The 18,155-nt window shown below is 55.1% G+C and overlaps 1 protein-coding gene across 2 annotated transcripts; it reads left to right on the top strand.

Moving 5' to 3' along the window:
• Positions 1-245: 245 nt before the first annotated feature.
• LRCOL1 (leucine rich colipase like 1) lies at positions 246-14,459 on the top strand. Of its 2 annotated transcripts, XM_070515789.1 has the most exons (7): positions 246-2,935; positions 4,283-4,429; positions 8,893-9,000; positions 10,821-10,946; positions 11,079-11,204; positions 11,290-11,412; positions 14,192-14,459. In XM_070515789.1, exons 2-7 carry the CDS (start codon positions 4,337-4,339, stop codon positions 14,192-14,194), a joined length of 579 nt encoding a protein of 192 aa, XP_070371890.1. In that variant the 5' UTR covers positions 246-2,935; positions 4,283-4,336; the 3' UTR covers positions 14,195-14,459. The 2 variants fall into 2 exon arrangements, with proteins under 2 accessions (XP_070371890.1, XP_014716589.1); XM_014861103.3 differs by lacking the exon at positions 4,283-4,429 and having other exon boundaries at positions 596-2,935.
• Positions 14,460-18,155: the final 3,696 nt, after the last annotated feature.

Below are 18,155 nucleotides of genomic sequence, written 5' to 3' on the forward strand. Positions count from 1 at the left end.
GGTTTGATGAGCAGTGCCACGTCCGCGCCCAGGATTCGAACCAACGAAACACTGGGCTGCCTGCAGCGGAGCGTGTGAACTTAACCACTCAGCCATGGGGCCAGCCCCCACAAATAATATATATTTTATGTATTTATATGGAATATTTTATATTTTATACAAAATATTATATATATATTTTATGTATTTTTATACATATTATTTTTATATTTATTTCTCTTTTATTTCTTTTATTGTTTGGGGTGAGTCTTCTGCCCTGTATCCATGGGAGTATACGCTGGATGCCAAGGGGATCTTGAGTGTCTGGGGAGGCAACGTGCATTATGGGGGTCCATCCTGGGACTCCGGATCTCTCAAATTCAGTGTGGAGTGTGTGTCTGACTGGTTTGGGAGACCCCAAACGCTTATTGTGAAGGTCAGAGAAGGTGTCTCGAAGCCTGCTGGAAGGAAAATGAAGGAATCAAGGGAAAGCTCCTGATGTGAACTCTCTAGGCTGGGAGAAGGAGAGTGCCCAGCCACAGAATTTGTGCTGACGGCTAAAGTGTCAATTAAAATCTGTGTAAAATTTGTGTAAATACATTTAAATAGCTTAAGGAAATTAGTCTTAGCAGGACTGAATCTCATAACGGTTTTTTACTTAAGGTATTTTACAAGTGAAAAAATTAAGTTATTCAACTGAATTGTAAAACCTTTGGTTCAAAGGAAATATTACTCTCTGCTGAGAATAGAATAAAAAATGTATCTATAAATAACAATGTAAAACAACCAAGTTACAAGCAAAAGTTCAAATAGGTTTCCTGTTTGAAACAGCTTTATTGAGATAAAATTCACATGCCATACAAATCACTCATTTAGAGCATGCAATTAATTGTTTTTAGCATATTCACAGGGTTGTGCAAACATCACCTCGGTCTAATTTTAGAACATTTTCATCACCCCTAGAAGAAACCCCACACGTGCTCCCAGCCTCCCTGGCGCTCCTCCCCCTGCCTGCTCTCCCTGAGCACAAGCATCCGTCTGTCGTGCTCCTCTGGTTTCAGTGGATGGCTCTCAAACCCAACGCCACAGCTCAGATGACTCTTGGTCTTCCGCCTCCTCCCCCCGCACACTGACCCCAGCTGCCTCAGAGACTCCTCCCTGGTGATGCAGTGGAATGGTGCTGCCCCACTCCTGGGCTAGGCCACAGAGCCTCTCAGACCCCCCAGGACTCTGGAACACCTGTGGGGGCAGCCAGCCCTGAGGAGGGGCGTCGGCCACCCCGAGGCTGCCGTGCTGTGAGGAAGCCGTGTGGGGAGAGAGGCTGCGCTCCAGCCGTCCCAGCCATCCCTGGCGGAGGATGCGTGGTGAAGGAGCTGTCTTGGACCCTCAGCCCAGTTGACAGCCCACCTAATGGCAACTTTCGGCAGCCCAACCACCATCTGACAGCCCTTGCTGAGTGACTCTGAGTGAAAACTGCCCCTCTGAGCCCAGTCAAACCACAGGACCTGAGAGATCATAACTAAATGTCCTTTCAGGCTGCTGAGTTTTGGAGCCGACAACTGAAAGGCTGTGCTAAACCAAACCACTCTCTCCCCAGTCACCAGAGCCTGGCAGTCGTTCTGGAGTCTTCACTCCCTGGCCTCCCACATCCAGTCAACACTGAACCTCATTCTCCTCCCAGGCATCTGCTTCTCTGCTCCCATCCCCGCCTGCAACACCTTGACTCAGCAGCTCCAGCCTCTCATCCCATCGCACCTCGTGCCCGGAGCATTCTCAAACACTCACGGGGCTTGGCTTACCCATGCCTAAAACCCTTCCTGCCCCTGAGAGCTTGGATTTGGCTCCCAGCTCTCCAGGCCCTGACCCCTCCCACCAGCTCCCCAACACCCGGTCGGTGCCCTCCTCCCAACTTCACCCTCTCCCTCTGCCCGGAGATCTCTCCTCCCTCACCTCACCTGCAGAACCCAGACTCCTCTTCACAGTGCAGCTCGTCCTCTCCTCGGTGACCCAGGTCCTCCCTCCCAGGGGCTCCACCCCAGTCCTCATGGTGTCTACCACACTCTACGCCATCTACTTGTTGATGGGTCCATCTCCCAGCCTAGACCAAGAACTCCTAGGTGACAAGCGACACACCATCTTTTCCTCCACAGAGCCCAGCTCAATGCCTGGGACAAAGTCAACGATAAATAAATCAGTGAATGTTTATTGAATGAACAAGCTGTGCAGAAGTAAACGAAGACCACCCTAATGAGAATACATCACTCCAATGAAAGCACGCTGCCCCATTGAGAACACATCCCCCCAACGAGAACACGCTGCCTCAATGAGGACAGACCACCTCAATGAGAACAGACCCCCCCTCAAGGAGAACAGATCACTGCAGTGAGGACACATAGGCTATTTATCCAGAGCCAGGGAGTCAGCCTCCAAACTTGATCAGACCCACAGGCAGGCAGGAGGGGACGTGGATAGTGGAAAGCGGCTGCTCCAGGTGCTTGAGGGGGGTGTTGAGGGGGAAGCGGGGTCTGCTAACCAGGTGGAGGGATCCCATGTGATTGATCAGGGGGCATATGTGGCCTCTCGGGCTGGTCCTGGGTTGTAATGGGGCAATCCAGGGAGGCTGTGGTCACTGACCACCGGGCCGAGTGCTGTGGCTGGCTCCCGGGGCTCTTATGTGGGCTGGAGGGAGTCCCACTGTCATATGTGGCTCAGCCATTGCCCACAGTACATTCAGTCTCTCACGCGGAAGGATGACAGACTTCCTCAAGGGCAGAAGGCTGGGGCAGGAAGGAGGAGGAGCAGTCAGGAGACGCTCCAGTGAGTCTGCAGCTTCACCTGGCTCCCTGGAACCTGGCTCCTGTGTGATCCTCCACTTTGGGGGTTGGAGTCTCTTCTGGAATTACAGCCTGGCTGGTCTCACGTCTACAGAGGAGCAGGTGGGACCCGGGATAAAAAGGTAGGACCTCTGAGCACTTAAGCAATTATCAACTACTAGGGGGAGTTTTTCTGCAAGGAATGTCCAGGCTCCCGTTTACTCACAGGTTTTGTTTTTCTGTGAGTCAGGCAGAGGCTGCCTGCGGGACGGAGCACCCTCCACAGGGGTGCGCCCTTGAGGGGGCACTGCTGTAGGCAATGAAGGAGGCAGGATGGGGGTGGCACCAACATGAGGGGTTTGTGCTGAAAGTGTGGTAGCTATGGTGTAGGGAATAACAATAATTTGTCATGTTTTTGCAAGATTTGGCATCAAGCTTTTTGGCAGATTGAGATACTGTGGAATCATACCTGACCTTGATGTTTAGAAGGAAAAACTCTGGAAAGATGTCTGATCTGAGAGATTTATAAACAAATATGGAAGAAAAGAGGCTCAAGTACAGAGGACTATTTCAACATCACTAGCCTGAGACGTGCTGTTCTTCAGGTTCAGAAACAACCCCGTCTCCAGGGCCTGCGAGAAGCGCCTGCGTAAAACCCACCCAGTGTGAAATTTACCACCCGAAACGTGTTTATGCGTCCAGTTCAGTGGCATTAGGTACATTCACGTTGTCATGAAGCCATCACCACCATCCATCTCCAGAACTCTTCATCTTCCCAAACTGACACTCTGTCCCCATTGGACCTCACAGAAGTGGAATCACACAGTACTTGTCCTTTCGTTTCCGGCTTATTCCACTTAGCATAATGTCCTCAAGGTCCGTCCTGTGGTAGCATGTGTCAAATGTCCTTCCTTTTTAAGGTGAATCATATTCCATTGTGTAGATGGACCACATTTTGCTTACCCACTCGTCAGTTAGACACTTGGGTTGCTTCCACCTCCTGGCTATTGTGAATGCTGCCGCTGTGAGCAGTTGCTGTGACCTTTCATAAACCGGACTTTCTGTGTGTGGGTGCAGCGTGTTCCTGTGTGGTGTGGGCTGTCTGACTGATCAGACACATCATGTCCGAGTTTGTAAACTGGGCCAGTGAACTTTTCAAGGGCCTAAGAAAAGGTTTGAGACCAGAAAACATTTTTTCCTGGTTTAAAGTCCAAAAGGAACACTGCAAGTTTGAAGTTTGTGATTCAAATTCAGCTTTTACATAGTTATAATATAATAATTATATTTGACAGGCCTGATATGATATGGAAACAGTTCTTACAAAGTTCATACAGTGGCTATTAGTTTGTGCATTTGTCTTGGAAAATGTTTATGTGACTAGATTGTCTGGTGTCATTTCTCTAAAATAATGTGATTGGGGCCTCAGAGACCTTGACCTGCTGTGAGGAAGTAAAATTGAGCCCCTGTGCCCTCCTTCCCTCCCTCCTTAGCTCGTGGAGCTTGCAGATCAGCAGGAAACTAGAAAGGGGAGTGGTCAGCACAACATGAAGGAGGAAGCCCAGCCCGCAACAAGCAGTGGCTTCTCCAGAACTTTCCACAGCTCAGGTGTTGGCCCGTCACTGCACTCAGACCCACAGGTGGGCAGGTGGGGATACCCACAGTGGAAAAGGTCGGCTCAAGTGGCCCGAGGGAAAGGTTTTGGCGGGCAAGGCGGGGCGTCTAACTAGACGTGGGGTGTTGTTATGGGCTGAGTTGTGTCCCCCTCAAATCCTTACGTGGAAGTCCTTACCCCCAGGGCCTCAGGAGGTGACTGTATTTGGAGATAGGCCTTTGCAGAAGGAATTAGGGTAAGACAGGCTCACTAATCTAATCTGACTGGTGGCCTTATAAGAAGAGGACATGAGGGGCCGGCCCCACGGCCTGGTGGTTGAGTTCAGCATGCTCCGTTTTGCTGGCCCAGGGTCAGCTCCAGGGCATGGACCTACGCCACCATCAGTGGCCATGCTGTGGCGGTGACCCACATACAAAATAGAGGAAGACTGGCACAGGTGTTAGCTCAGGCCGAATCTTCTTCAAGCAAAAAGAAAAAAAGAAGAGATGAGGACACAGACATGCACAAAGGGATGGCCATGTGAAGACAGAAGGAGGAGACGGCGTCTACACGCCAAAGGGAGAGGCCTCAGGAGGAGCCAGCTCCCCAGACCTGGGTCTCAGACTTCTGGCCTCCAGACTGTGAGGAATAGTTGTCTGTTGTTTAAGCTGCCCAGCCTGTGGTGTTTGTTACACAGCCCTGGCAGGCTGACACAGGTGTCCCATGTGATTCTTAGGGGGCACATTTGGCCTCCCGGGTTGGCTGCTCCCAGCTGTGGGTCAGGGCTCCACTTTTACAGATGGTCTGGCCGTTGTCTGTATATTCCATCTCCCAAGACCAAAAGGCGTGTCTTGGGTTCCACCATGGAGATACTTGGTGACCTCCGAGGAGCCTTTCTGGCTGCTGCGGACAGCAGCCTGGCCACGAGGCCGGGGGCCTGCCAAGTGCGGGCCAGGGACCACCAGGTGGGCACCTGCTGTGAGGCCCCTGGAACAGCACCGCTGACCAGTGGCCGACCCCGGGCTGCCCCAGAAGGCCTGGTTCACAGTCACCGTCTGCTTTGCTCTCAGGGTGTAGAAAAACCCACAGACTCACGCGTGGATGTCTGCTAGCGTGGGACACGCACACACATTAAAGGGGAGTCCCAACTTTGCAAGGCGCCTCTTAAAACACTGTTATACACACACTGAAGTAGACTTTGGAGTACTTTATCAAAGGTAAAATTTTAAAGAGGCGTGGCATTGTTTTGCTGAGTCCAGCAGGCTTCCATCACTCTCTTTTCTCCATGTCTGTATCATTTTTGGTGACAGCAGATCAAAACAGGGCTCTGAGTTCCCGTTATTGTGTCTCTTTTGAAATCAGTTAGCAAAACTTTAGAGTGAAATGCTCTAGCAATGCTTTTGTTGCTTATGAGCTGCAATTTGTTGTCGAAAAGTAGAAGTCTAAAATTACAGAAAACCCAAGGCTCAGAAGGGCAAGGTGTCCTGCGACTTGCTGTTTTTGTTTAGAAAACTATAAGCGATGCTGACCTCCTTTTGCCTTTCTGAGATGTTTTGTGTTGCTGAATTCTGTCCTTATGGGAGGCATTTCATGTTGGCAGGGGGTAATTTCTGGATATTTGTGCAGGAGCCCAATGAATCCATGCTGACAAATGCCGTAGGTGCTCTGGAGAAAAGGCCAGGCTTGGTCCTGTAGAGGCAAGTGCACCTGTGCGAGGAGAGACGCGCAGGAAATAAACTGAGTCCTCCTGCCTCCCGCCCCCCTGCTGGTGCCTCCCTCTCCCCAGACCCTACTTTGGCTCAGGGGCCTCCCCACGACTAAATCTGCCCCCATCTAGGTGGGCCTGGGGCAGAGGGCACCGTCTCCCAGACGGCCCGTCGTCTGAGCTGCAGAGGCGCCTGCTCTGCCCCGGAGCTCGGCCGGTGCTGCCCCCTTGGTCTGTCCCCCCCCCAACCCCCCGAGCTCCCAGGAGGGACCCGTCCTCCCAGCTCGCAGGTCGCAGGTCGCTGTGTTTCTGTCTCCCTCCCTCGGGAAGACTCGGGTTTCTGGGCCCAGCATGGGCCAGCCCAGAGAAGGCAGCCAGAGGCGGGGAAGGTGAAGCAAGAAGGCGGGGAGGACTCGTCTTGGGAGTCAGCCTGTTCCTGGGCCTCTGACCTCAACAGTCTGGGGAGCTTAAAAACAGGACTCCACTGTGCTTCGCAACACAAATGACCGCGACAAAGAACAAAGGGGACAAGACCAGTAGGGCTTCATTGGAATGGTCTGAAAACCAGGGTCCAGGGGGACGTCGATGGGGAACGGCAGGAGCCCCCTACCTCACGGGCAGGGAAACAGTCCCCAGAAAGTCTCCCCCGCCTCCCCGCCTTGTCCCGTCCCAGCCAAGCAAACAGAGCAGCCCAGCCCAGCCCAGCAAGGGCTTGCCCGGAGGACCGGGGGCCCTGAGCGCTCGTCCTCACGCTGTGGGGTCTAGAGCTGGTGGGCCCCGGGGGGCACACTGCCAAGGCGGGCAGAGGGACAAATGCGAGAAGAGATTCTGGAACATGGGAGGGAGACAAGTGAGAGTGGCCAGGGGACCCCCAAGGAGCAGGGCAAGAAATGCAGGGTGCCGGGGCTCGCGGCTCAGGGCTGGAGACGCAGAGTGTGGCCACCCCAGCAGGGTGCACCCGCTCGCACCCCCTCGCCCTCTCCTGGCCCAGGGGCCCCCACACGCTGCCCCGCAGAGCATGTGGGGATCCCACCTGCCCCCCGCAGGTCTGGCCAATGGAAGACATCAGAAAGAATGGGGAGCGACTGCTGATGGGCACCCGGTTGTACTGTGGGGTGACGGAATGTTCTGGAACTAGACAGAACTGTTACCGAACCTGAAGTGAGTTCGCTCACCCATTGCACAGCAAGCCAATCTCTGACACCGGGGGTGGTGGAAGAAAGTAGGAATTTTATTATTGCACAGTGCTGAGCAAGGAGAGAGGGCAGCTAACGCTGAAATCCCAAACTCCCCGAAAAGCTAAAAGGAAGGGTTTTTATTTGGGGTTTTAGGTAGGGGAGGGGGAGCATATGGCCTTGCTGGTCGGAGCTTTCCCACCAGCTTGTGTTTCGCCTTGAGACACTGCAGAGAGGAGGGAGCCCGTGACCTTGCTGGTCAGCAGCTTTCCCACCAGCCCGTATCTCTTTGCGGGAGGAGATAGTCCAGGTGGCTGTCCTTGGCTGTGTCTGTCTCCATGGAGGATAGTGGATTCTGGAGCCAGGAAGCCAGAGAGTAAGCAGGGAATGAGTGTTTTGGTTTTAACCCCATGTATGCTGGGTTTAATGTGGGGAAACTGATACCAGGGTCGGTATCAGAACTGCGGGGTGGTTGCACAACATTAAGAATGCACTAAATGTCTCTGAATTGTTCACTTTCAAATGGTTAATTTTATGTTATGTGACTATCACCTCCATTTAAAAAATAAAAGACTTAGGGTCTAAATTGGAGGCCAAATCGTCAGCTTTATGAACAGCCAGGCTTAGATCTGAGGGCAACTCTGGGCCTCCTGGCGTCCCATCTGGATGTGCAATGAGGGAGTCCCACGCACCTGGGGCCGTGGCTGTAGGGCGCTTCCACACCCACCGCCCAAGCCTTGGGGCAGGGCCCCCCACCAGCTCCACCAGGCCGAGGTCGGGGACCAGCTGGCCCTGCCGACCCTGTGGGGAGGTGGAGACAGGAGCCAGGCTGGTCAGGGAGGCCTCTCTGCAGGGGTACTGAGGCAGATGTGAGAGAAGCAGGCCGCAGGAAGGGCCGTCGTCTCTGCCCTGTGGGCGCTCTCCCATGGCAGACACGCTCCTCTTTAAACTAATAAAGGGCAATCGCTCCCTGGAGACAGGGTTGTTGAAAATCCATTTTCCACTCAGCACTAGAAAGCAATGAGCTACGAAGCCACAAGGAGACGCGGAGGAACCTCAAGTGCAGATGACTCAGTGACAGAGCCAGGCTGGGGAGGCCCCAACTGTGTCATTCCAGCTCTGTGACATTCCGGAAAAGCACAGCTATGGGGGCAGGAAATGGATCCGTGGTTGCCGGGGCTCGTGGGGACGAGCAGGGGGAGCAGAGAGGGCTTCCAGCGCAGTGACGCCACTCTGGACAATGCTGTCATGGTGGACATATGCCACTGGCCACTGGCCACACCCACAGAGTGTCCGACACCGACAGTGAGCCCTGGCATCAACATGGACTCTGGTTTATGACAATGTATCAATATCAGTTGATCAATTGTAACAAATGCCCCACACCAACTAAGATGTTAATAACTGGGGAAACTGAGGCAGGTGGGTGAAGAAGGGATATATGGAACTCTCTGTACTTTCTGCACAACTTTTCTGTAAACCTAAAACTGCTCTCTAAAATAATTATTAATTTTAAAAATATCCATTTTGGAAGAAAGAGATTGGGAAAGGGAGCGGTACCCACATGGGTGCCGTGGGGCAGGGACGCCCTGGGCACAGGGTGCTCCACAGCCATCTGGGCATTGACAGGCCTGCCACCCGATGGCGTGCTCCCAGCATCTGCTGCTGCTGCTGCTGCTCTTGGGGCTGGCTGAGTTCTTGGTGTTCAAGAGGAAGAACGTGCTGCTGTTGCACAAGGTAAGTGCCGAGCCACCCCGCGCTCAGCCTGCCTCAGCCTCAGTTGGGCTCCCTTGTCTTGGCTGCCCCTACATGTGCCCAGCTCCTCCTGGGCTCCCCACAAAGGAGGTGCCCGCGAGCAGCACATGTTCCCCCCGACCACGCGGGTCCCCGCGCCTGGAACCCAAACACTGACGTCCAGGTCCAGACAGGCCGGGCCAGCGAGGCCTCAGTGGGCCACGTTGCCAGGCAGCAGCAGGCTCCGGCCTGCGGCACGGGGCACGGCGAGCCAAGGGTCCCCGGGGCGGGGCACAGAGGGCAGAGGTGAGCGACAGGGCAGGGCTCACGAGGGGTCCAACAGGGAGTGGTGTGCGCAAGCGGATCTGGTGCGATGGTGAAAACGTGAGAGCGTCTGTCCTTCTATCCCCACAGCACCCCTAATCTGCACGTCCCACCGCGTCCACTCCTCCCCGGGGCGGCGGCGCACACACAGCCAGGACGCAGGAGACGCGCTGCCTGGGCCTATGCCCCCCAAGGGCCCTCCTGTTTCCTTTCTCCATGACTGTCCCCCCAGAACCCAGGGGACTCTCCCGAAGCTCCCACGACCGACGGCGCCCCACCCTAGAAGTTAGCTCCTCCTCTGTCCTCCTGTTTCTCACCTGCAAGCTGCCCAGCCAGGCTCCCGCCGCCAGCCTCCGAGCGTCAGTCTCAGCTTTCACTGTCTACCAGCAAGACCTTTAAAAAAAGCAAACAGAATGAAAAGTCTCCCTGGATGAAAACCCTTCAGTGTGTCTCTGTTGTTGAGCAGCAGCCCCCAGGATGCTTGGGACCGGGGTCCCCAAGCCCTTCTGGAGGGTCCCTGAGACCAACACGTCTTCATAATAACAAAGGGACATGTTTTGCCCGGTCACCCTCATTCTCCCCAGAGCCCGTAGGGTATGTGACACCCCCACAGGGTATGTGACACCCCCACAGGGTTTGTGACACCTCCACAGGGAGCAGGGACACCTCCACAGGGTATGTGACACCTCCACAGGGAGCAGGGACACCTGGCGGCCTCTGTGAACTGGCCAGGTGGGAGGAGCCACCAGAAATGCAAAATGGCGCTACTCTGCTCAGCACGTTTTTGTTTTGGAAAATGTACTTATTTTTCATGAAAAGTTGTTATTTATGTTGACATGGAATGGGTTCATTATTTTTAAGTAAATCAACGCATAAATATTTAAAACTCTCTCATCGTTAGTGTCCACTGTGGTGAAAGTTGTCGGCTATAACCCACACCAGCAACAGCTCTTCCAGGCCCTTGGTGGTTAGTGAGTTTGTAAAAGAGTCTGAGACCAAAGGTGTGAGGACCGTGCTCAAAGGTCACGTGACTCTGGTGGCCTCTGGGAGGCTGGTGGCGGTGGAAGAGCTTCAGTCTCAGTTCCGACTCCTTGTTAGATCTGTGACCCCAGGCAAGCTACTCACCCTCTCTGAGCCTGTTTCTCACCTGTAAATGTCATGCGAGAGTCTGTAAGCTTCATATGCAGCCTTCTCCTTCCTGTCCTTCTGCTTGGCCACTTGCTACCTTCCTTCATCCTCTGTGCCTCAGTTTACCCTTCTGTCGACATGTCTCACAACAGACGCAGACAACTGTTAGCTCCCTTTCTGCTGGCTCCCCTGGCCTTCCAGACCCGCCATGGTCTGTGAATGTTGCAGAAAACCTGCCAGGCAAGGGAAGTTTGCAGGACCCAGGGAAGCAGAGAAGGGGAGAGGCCCTCGAGGGAAGCTGGTTCTGCAGCCGCACCTGCTCGGTTTAGTGCCCCCACCCCGGAGGCACAGATGAAGCCCTGACTTTGCAGGTGATCGGAGAGCCCTGCAAACAGCACTCGGAATGCCGGAGCCACTGCTGCGCCACGAACAGCCTGAACCCGCAGCGGTTCTGCACCCCTCAGACCATCTTCCTCCAGTGCCTGTCGTGGAGAAAGGTGCATCGTGACGGGCGGGTGAGGGGTGAGGAGGAGGGAGGGCAGCCTTGTTGGCCAGAGCTCCCACCTCCTCTGGACAGGCGGGTCCCTGGGGGACTGGGCAGAAAGGACAGGGGTCTCCTTTCCCGGCAGCCGAACGGGTACACCTGCAAGGACTACCACGAGTGTCGGAGCGGCTGCTGCCTCATGGGCGGCCTGGACAAGCAGAGGATCTGCAGGCCCAAGACCGTCTTCCTGCAGTGCCTGCCGCTGCGCAAGGTGAGGGCAGAGGGCGCGGGGGGCCTGCTCTGCTGGAGGACTTCCGGGCTGCTGGGGGCGACCTCTGACCTCCCTGTCTCCCCAGCCTAACTGGGAGTACTGCAGCGACCACAGCGAGTGCCAGAGTCAGTGCTGCATCAGGCTGAACGAGGTCAGCCCCCATCGCTGCATCCCCAAGAGCGGACTCCTGGTCCAGTGCCTGCCCCTGGTGAGTCTGGCCCTGGGTCCCGGCGCAGCTGTGCTGGAAGTGCTTCCGCAGCCGTGAGGGAGGAGCGAGTCTCACAAAATCCATGAACTGCCTGAGGCGCTGCAGCTAGTGAAGGGGGCAGTGTCTCTGAAGCCTGGGGGGTCAACTTTCAGGACAGGCCACCATGTGCCTTCTGCAGACTGACTCAGTGTCCATTTCCTAAAGTGGGAAAATGGGGATGAGGCATCCCCGGGGGACACAGGTCCTGGGCAGAGTGGGCTTTGCAGTCCCTCAGGGCCCAGCAGGAAACAGGTGCTGGCACACCTGGAGGGCCAGCAGAGGCAGAGTGGGCGGCAGACCCCCAGGACCAGGAGTGTCCCCGGACTAGCAGCTGTGGGGCTGCTGCCGCCCCACGGCTGGGGTAGGGAGGGAGCTGGCGAACATCCCTCTTCAGGACTTCTCTCTCCTCCCACCCTCCCATCTCCTCTGGAGCCTTCGATTGGCTGAGCCAAAGGGGAAACCCAGAAAGAAAGAGAGCTCAAGTGATGTGGCCCAGGGGTCTGCCTCCTGGGGCAGAACATGCAGAGAGCCATGGAGGAGAGGCAGGGGACAGACGGAAATGAGGGGACAGACGGAAATGAGGGTCAGAGGGAGATGAGGGGCAGAGGGGGATGAGGGGCAGATGGGGACGAGGGGCAGATGGGATGAGGGGCAGATGGGGATGAGGGGCAGATGGGATGAGAGGCAGAGGGGATGAGGGGCAGATGGGATGAGGGGCAGAGGGGATGAGGGGCAGAGGGGATGAGGGGCAGATGGGATGAGGGGCAGAGGGGATGAGGGGCAGATGGGATGAGGGGCAGATGGGATGAGGGGCGGATGAGGATGAGGGGCAGAGGGGATGAGGGGCAGATGGGATGAGGGGCGGATGGGATGAGGGGCAGATGGGATGAGGGGCGGATGAGGATGAGGGGCAGAGGGGATGAAGGGCAGATGGGATGAGGGGCGGATGGGATGAGGGGCAGAGGGGGATGAGGGGCAGAGGGGATGAGGGGCGGATGGGATGAGGGGCAGAGGGGGATGAGGGGCAGATGGGATGAGGGGCGGATGGGATGAGGGGCGGATGGGATGAGGGGCAGATGGGATGAGGGGCGGATGAGGATGAGGGGCAGAGGGGATGAGGGGCAGATGGGATGAGGGGCGGATGGGATGAGGGGCAGAGGGGGATGAGGGGCAGAGGGGATGAGGGGCGGATGGGATGAGGGGCAGAGGGGGATGAGGGGCAGATGGGGATGAGGGGCGGATGGGATGAGGGGCAGAGGGGGATGAGGGGCAGATGGGATGAGGGGCAGATGAGGATGAGGGGCAGAGGGGATGAGGGGCAGAGGGGATGAGGGGCGGATGAGGATGAGGGGCAGAGGGGATGAGGGGCAGAGGGGATGAGGGGCAGATGGGATGAGGGGCAGAGGGGATGAGGGGCGGAGGGGATGAGGGGCAGAGGGGGATGAGGGGCAGAGGGGATGAGGGGCAGAGGGGATGAGGGGCAGAGGGGATGAGGGGCGGAGGGGATGAGGGGCAGAGGGGGATGAGGGGCAGAGGGGATGAGGGGCAGAGGGGATGAGGGGCGGATGAGGATGAGGGGCAGAGGGGATGAGGGGCAGAGGGGATGAGGATGAGGGGCAGAGGGGATGAGGGGCAGAGGGGATGAGGGGCAGAGAGGATGAGGGGCAGATGGGATGAGGGGCAGATGGGGATGAGGGGCAGAGGGGATGAGGGGCGGAGGGGATGAGGGGCAGAGGGGGATGAGGGGCAGAGGGGATGAGGGGCGGATGGGATGAGGGGCAGATGGGATGAGGGGCAGAGGGGATGAGGGGCAGATGAGGATGAGGGGCGGATGGGATGAGGGGCGGATGGGATGAGGGGCAGAGGGGATGAGGGGCAGATGGGATGAGGGGCGGATGGGATGAGGGGCAGATGGGATGAGGGGCAGAGGGGATGAGGGGCAGATGGGATGAGGGGCAGATGGGATGAGGGGCAGATGGGATGAGGGGCAGAGGGGATGAGGGGCAGATGGGATGAGGGGCAGAGGGGATGAGGGGCAGATGAGGATGAGGGGCAGATGAGGGTGAGGGGCAGATGAGGGTGAGGGGCAGATGGGATGAGGGGCAGAGGGGATGAGGGGCAGAGGGGATGAGGGGCAGAGGGGATGAGGGGCGGATGGGATGAGGGGCAGAGGGGATGAGGGGCAGATGGGATGAGGGGCGGATGAGGATGAGGGGCAGATGAGGGTGAGGGGCAGATGGGATGAGGGGCAGAGGGGATGAAGGGCAGAGGGGATGAGGGGCAGAGGGGATGAGGGGCGGATGGGGATGAGGGGCAGAGGGGATGAGGGGCAGAGGGGATGAGGGGCGGATGGATTGAGGGGGCGTGGCGCCTAGAGCCAGGCTTGGATGTGAGAAGCCACTCTGTGTAAATGCATGGCGGTGATTCAGCACAAATTTGATGCCAGGAGGCATAACTTCCATCTGGTTAAGCAGCACATGTGGGGAGCACAGGCCTCATCTTGCTTGCTGTGGTACCATCAGCACCTGAGTGGCCCTGGACATACCCGGTGCTCACAAATGTGTCAAATGTGTGATGAATGAGTGAGAGGATTCCCAATGGCGCCCTTGCCCCACAAGACCTGGTTCCCTTAGTGTTTGTGGGGATATGTCTGACCTTTCGAAAGTCCACTTCCTTCTGCTCCTGCCCTGGAGGTGCTGTCTCTCCCTTCGCACTTGCTAAGTTTTGATGTGTCCTTTAGTGACGTGACACGACTCTGCACTGAGGAGCCGACCCGGACCTCAGAGATGCTCACTCTGGATCCCGTTGTGCCTCGGTGTCGGCGGGAGCTCCGCTCAGGCTCACACTGCTCCTTCCGGGCTGGCAGAATCTCCAGGTGTCAGACGCATCCGTCTCTGTCTCTTAACGGTAGCTCCTTGAGGCCACCATTGAAGGCGTCCGTGAGAACAAATCGCAGCTACTGGACCCTGAAACTTAGTGACTTAGTATCAATAAACACTACTGATTGAAAGAGAGTGTGTTTTGTCACTTCTATTTTCTTCAGACAAAAAGGCAAACCAATCTGTAGAAAACATGGGGGCCATGGAAAGTGGAGTCTGCTCAGGCTGAGCAGCGCTTCCCTAAGAAGCCGTGTCCGATGGGACCCAGTCTTCCGTGGAGAAGAAGGGGCCGAGGGGTGCAGAGACGTGGCCCGGCCCCACAGGCATCTGTGCCTCTTGTCATTGCAGTCAAAGGGACCAGTGGTCACTCCCCTGAAGAGTCTCCGTGAACATTGCTGACAGGACACGACACACAGGCCCCATTCAGGCCGTCCGAGCAGACCCGGGCTGAAGACCCCGGAGGGGCCGCTGCCGCTGGGTCACTCCTTCCCCTTGTGCCCCCAGGCTGTGCTGAGTTCCCCTAAAGAGATTCCCTGGCTCCTTAGAAACTCTTCCCGCCAGCGGCTTCCGGGGGCAAACACCACAGCTGCAGCTGCTCCGCGCTCCCGGGGTGCGGGGGCCCAGTGCCACCCGCCAGGAGAGCTGTCTCTGCTACTGCGTTCCCAACCCTCCAACCCCGGGCTGCTCCTCCCTCCCCCCGCTCCCCCCCCAGCCTTCCTTAGCCTGAGTTGACTCAGACAATTCCTGTAGAGAAAGTCACAAGAAACCATCGCTCCCATCCTAATAATGAGAACAGGACAAGTAAGTCACAAGGCATAGTTTAAAAAAAACAAAACAGAATAGATCTAAATGTAAAACATAAAACTATAAAGCACTTAGAAGAAAAGTAGAATATTTTCATGACCTTGGACTAAACAAAGAGTTCTTAGCTATGACCACATGCCACCCATAAAAAAAATTAGATAAATTGCATTTCATGAAAATTAAGTACTGTTTTCTATGATAGACACTAAGAGAATGAAAGACAGGCTACAGACTGGAAGACGTATTTGCAAATCGCTTATCTGACAAGGGACTTGAATCCAGAATATATAAAAAACTCTCAAACAGAAAACAACCCAGTTAAAAAGTAGAGGGAACACTTGAACAGACGCCTCACCAAAGATGAGGCGCTTACGGTGGGCAGGCACATGGGAACCTTTGCAGTGTAGCCGTTGATTAAACCGGAGCGGCTGCCCCCGCGCTGGTCAGACCTACAGCGACACCCCGCTGAGGCCCAAGGGTGCCGAGGGCGGGGACAAGCAGGGACTCCACGCTGGAGCAGTGGCTCAGTTCTCACAGGTGCACGGTCACCCCATGACCCAGAAGTGCCACCCCCATCTCCCAAGTGAATTGAAATTTACGTTCACACAGAAATCTGTACACAGATATTTGCTGGAGATGTATTCATAATCACTAATGACTGGAAATAACCCAGATGTCCCTTGGGGAGTGAATGGATCGACAAATGTGGCGTGTCCACGTGACAGGAGCTACCAAACGACAAAAAGGAGCGAGCCGTTGATCCTCACAGCAGCCTGAGTGGCTCTCGAAGGCACAATGTGGCGTGAAGGAGCCAGCCTCAAAGGTCACGCCTGTGGGATTCCTTTTACATGATGTTTTTGAAAGACACAACTGTGCAACGAAGTGCTGATGAGGGGCTGCCAGGGGTTGGGTGGGGAAGGACGTGAGCACACAGGAGTTGGGGTGAGGAGGGTCTTTGGTGCCCTGGCTGTGGGGGGGCTGCATCAGCTATGACCTTCCTCACCTCTGACCTGCTGTTGGAAGTCCGTCCACTGTAATGTCCCTCATGAGGTCTGACTGTGGGAAAGTTGGTATTTCTGGTGCTGTGTGCAGGAGCTGAGGTGAAGATGGCGTGAGGAGTCAGGTGACACGTTACTGTTGCCACAAGCGGGGCCCTCAGTGGCACTGCTCCCTTGGCGTGCGAGGCCTCAGGAAGATGTGCAAGGAGAAGCCGTCGGACAGTCCCTGGGAGCAGGGAGTGAGGCTTCACCCTGTGTCCCCTCTGGACTCCTGTCTCCTGTGGGTCAAGGTTCCCTGAGCAGGGTGGGGGGTAGGGGGTGGCAACCCTCTGGAGGTGGTTGGGCGAGTGAAGGGGTGTGCAAGGCTCATGACTCACGGCACGCCGGCCCTGAATGAGTCTGGGCAAGACTCCAGGCTCCTCCCCTGCATCCGTTCTTCTCTTCTGCTTAATCAACGGGACACCCATTTTATTTGTGGTTATAATGCACCTACTATAAAACTAATTTTTCTCTCCTTTACGGATAGAGGTGGGCTTGTGACACATTTCTGATAAGATTTCTGTAAAGAGTATTGGGGGGACTTTTGTGGAAGATGGGGGTCCTCCCCTCCTCCTTCTTCCAGCCTGGAACTCAGAGGTGATGGCTGAAGCGACAGCAGTCATCTTATGACCCTGAGGAAACATTGGGTACATGGGAGCCATGAGCTAAGGATGGAAGAGCAGAAAAATGGAATGAACCCAGCTGCTCAATGACACGTGAGGTGACAACGACAATCCCTGACTGCTTACACCAGACTCCAAATACTGAGAAAAACCTAAATCCCTGACCTCAGTCACTACTATTCACGTCTGTATGTCTAGCAGCTAAGCATAGTTCCTAACATATCACCCAAAACACAGTTTCCCTCTTCTTTAAGGTTTGGAACAGACTCCTCTATCTTTAGTTGAGTGCCAGATGAAGTCACAGGCTTGCATTTAAAGGCCACACTACGTGGAAAAGTATGCAACACCAGAGTCCCATTCAAGTGGCAGTCTTGGCTGATGCAAAAAAATAAAAATAAATAAAAAACAACAAGAGGTGTAAGAGTGGGAAGTAAAAAAGAGAAAACTGTTATTTGCCCATTGTGCAATTATCTTCTCGGAAAAACCAATAGAGTCAACAAAACGTTAGAACTGTCGTTACCAGACACATCACCAACCCATGCAAGCCAACAGCTTTCCCCGAGGCACCGAGGACCAGTGAGAAAGCATAAGAAGAAGAAGGCGCCTTTCAAGTTAGCAATAATGTTGTTCTGTCTCCAGGAATTCACTTCCCCAGAGTGTACAGGACCCTCTGTGGGAGCTCTCAAAAATCACAACCAAGGAAAAAACATCCTCTAATGAAAGACCGAGAAGATGTTATTATAAATGGAAGACATCCCAGCGCTTGGATGTTACAACTTAATATTATAACGGTATCTACTCTCTCCAAGTTAGTGGATAAAATCAATGCAATCCCAATGAAAAATTTAGTTGTGTTTTGTAACTATTCACTAACCGGTCTCTAAAAAACATATGTATGTATATACACACACAAATAATTTTATAAATAATAACATAGATAAATCTGTCCAGTATATATCCTATATATATATATCCAAAATAGGGCAAATTTTAATTAAAAAAAGTAAAAGGGACACCTTCCTTTACAGACATGAAGCGGTTACAAAGCTCTAGTGACGGAACAGTGCGGCGCTGGCGTGGGGACCGAGAGAAGCGGCCCCGGGAGGGCAGTATCGCAGGTGTGCCCAAGGGTGGCATGTGAGCCCGCCCGCCGGGCAGGGTCCCGAGAGCTGCGACGGCGCCCTGCGTCCCCCGGCTCTGGAGGCAGCCTGAGAGACCAGCAGCTCCCACCTCCCCTTCCTCTTGTTCTTTTTCAAAACTGAGACAGTTCACACATGGCCAAGCGCTGAATAACGAAGCTTTGGAGGCCGAGGGCCTGCATAGACGGTGAGGGTCCCAGGAGATCGGTGCCAAACAGCCTG

This window comes from Equus asinus, chromosome 8 (genome assembly GCF_041296235.1).
Source record: "Equus asinus isolate D_3611 breed Donkey chromosome 8, EquAss-T2T_v2, whole genome shotgun sequence".
NCBI lineage: Eukaryota > Metazoa > Chordata > Mammalia > Perissodactyla > Equidae > Equus > Equus asinus.

Bases quoted from the DNA above. Each gene is read 5' to 3' on its own strand.
- LRCOL1 (XM_070515789.1), top strand. From the start codon at position 4,337: ATGAAGGAGGAAGCCCAGCCCGCAACAAGCAGTGGCTTCTCCAGAACT. The intron at 9,001-10,820 runs GTAAGTGCCGAG...CTGACTTTGCAG, and splicing joins ACGTGCTGCTGTTGCACAAG to GTGATCGGAGAGCCCTGCAA. The intron at 10,947-11,078 runs GTGCATCGTGAC...CTTTCCCGGCAG, and splicing joins AGTGCCTGTCGTGGAGAAAG to CCGAACGGGTACACCTGCAA.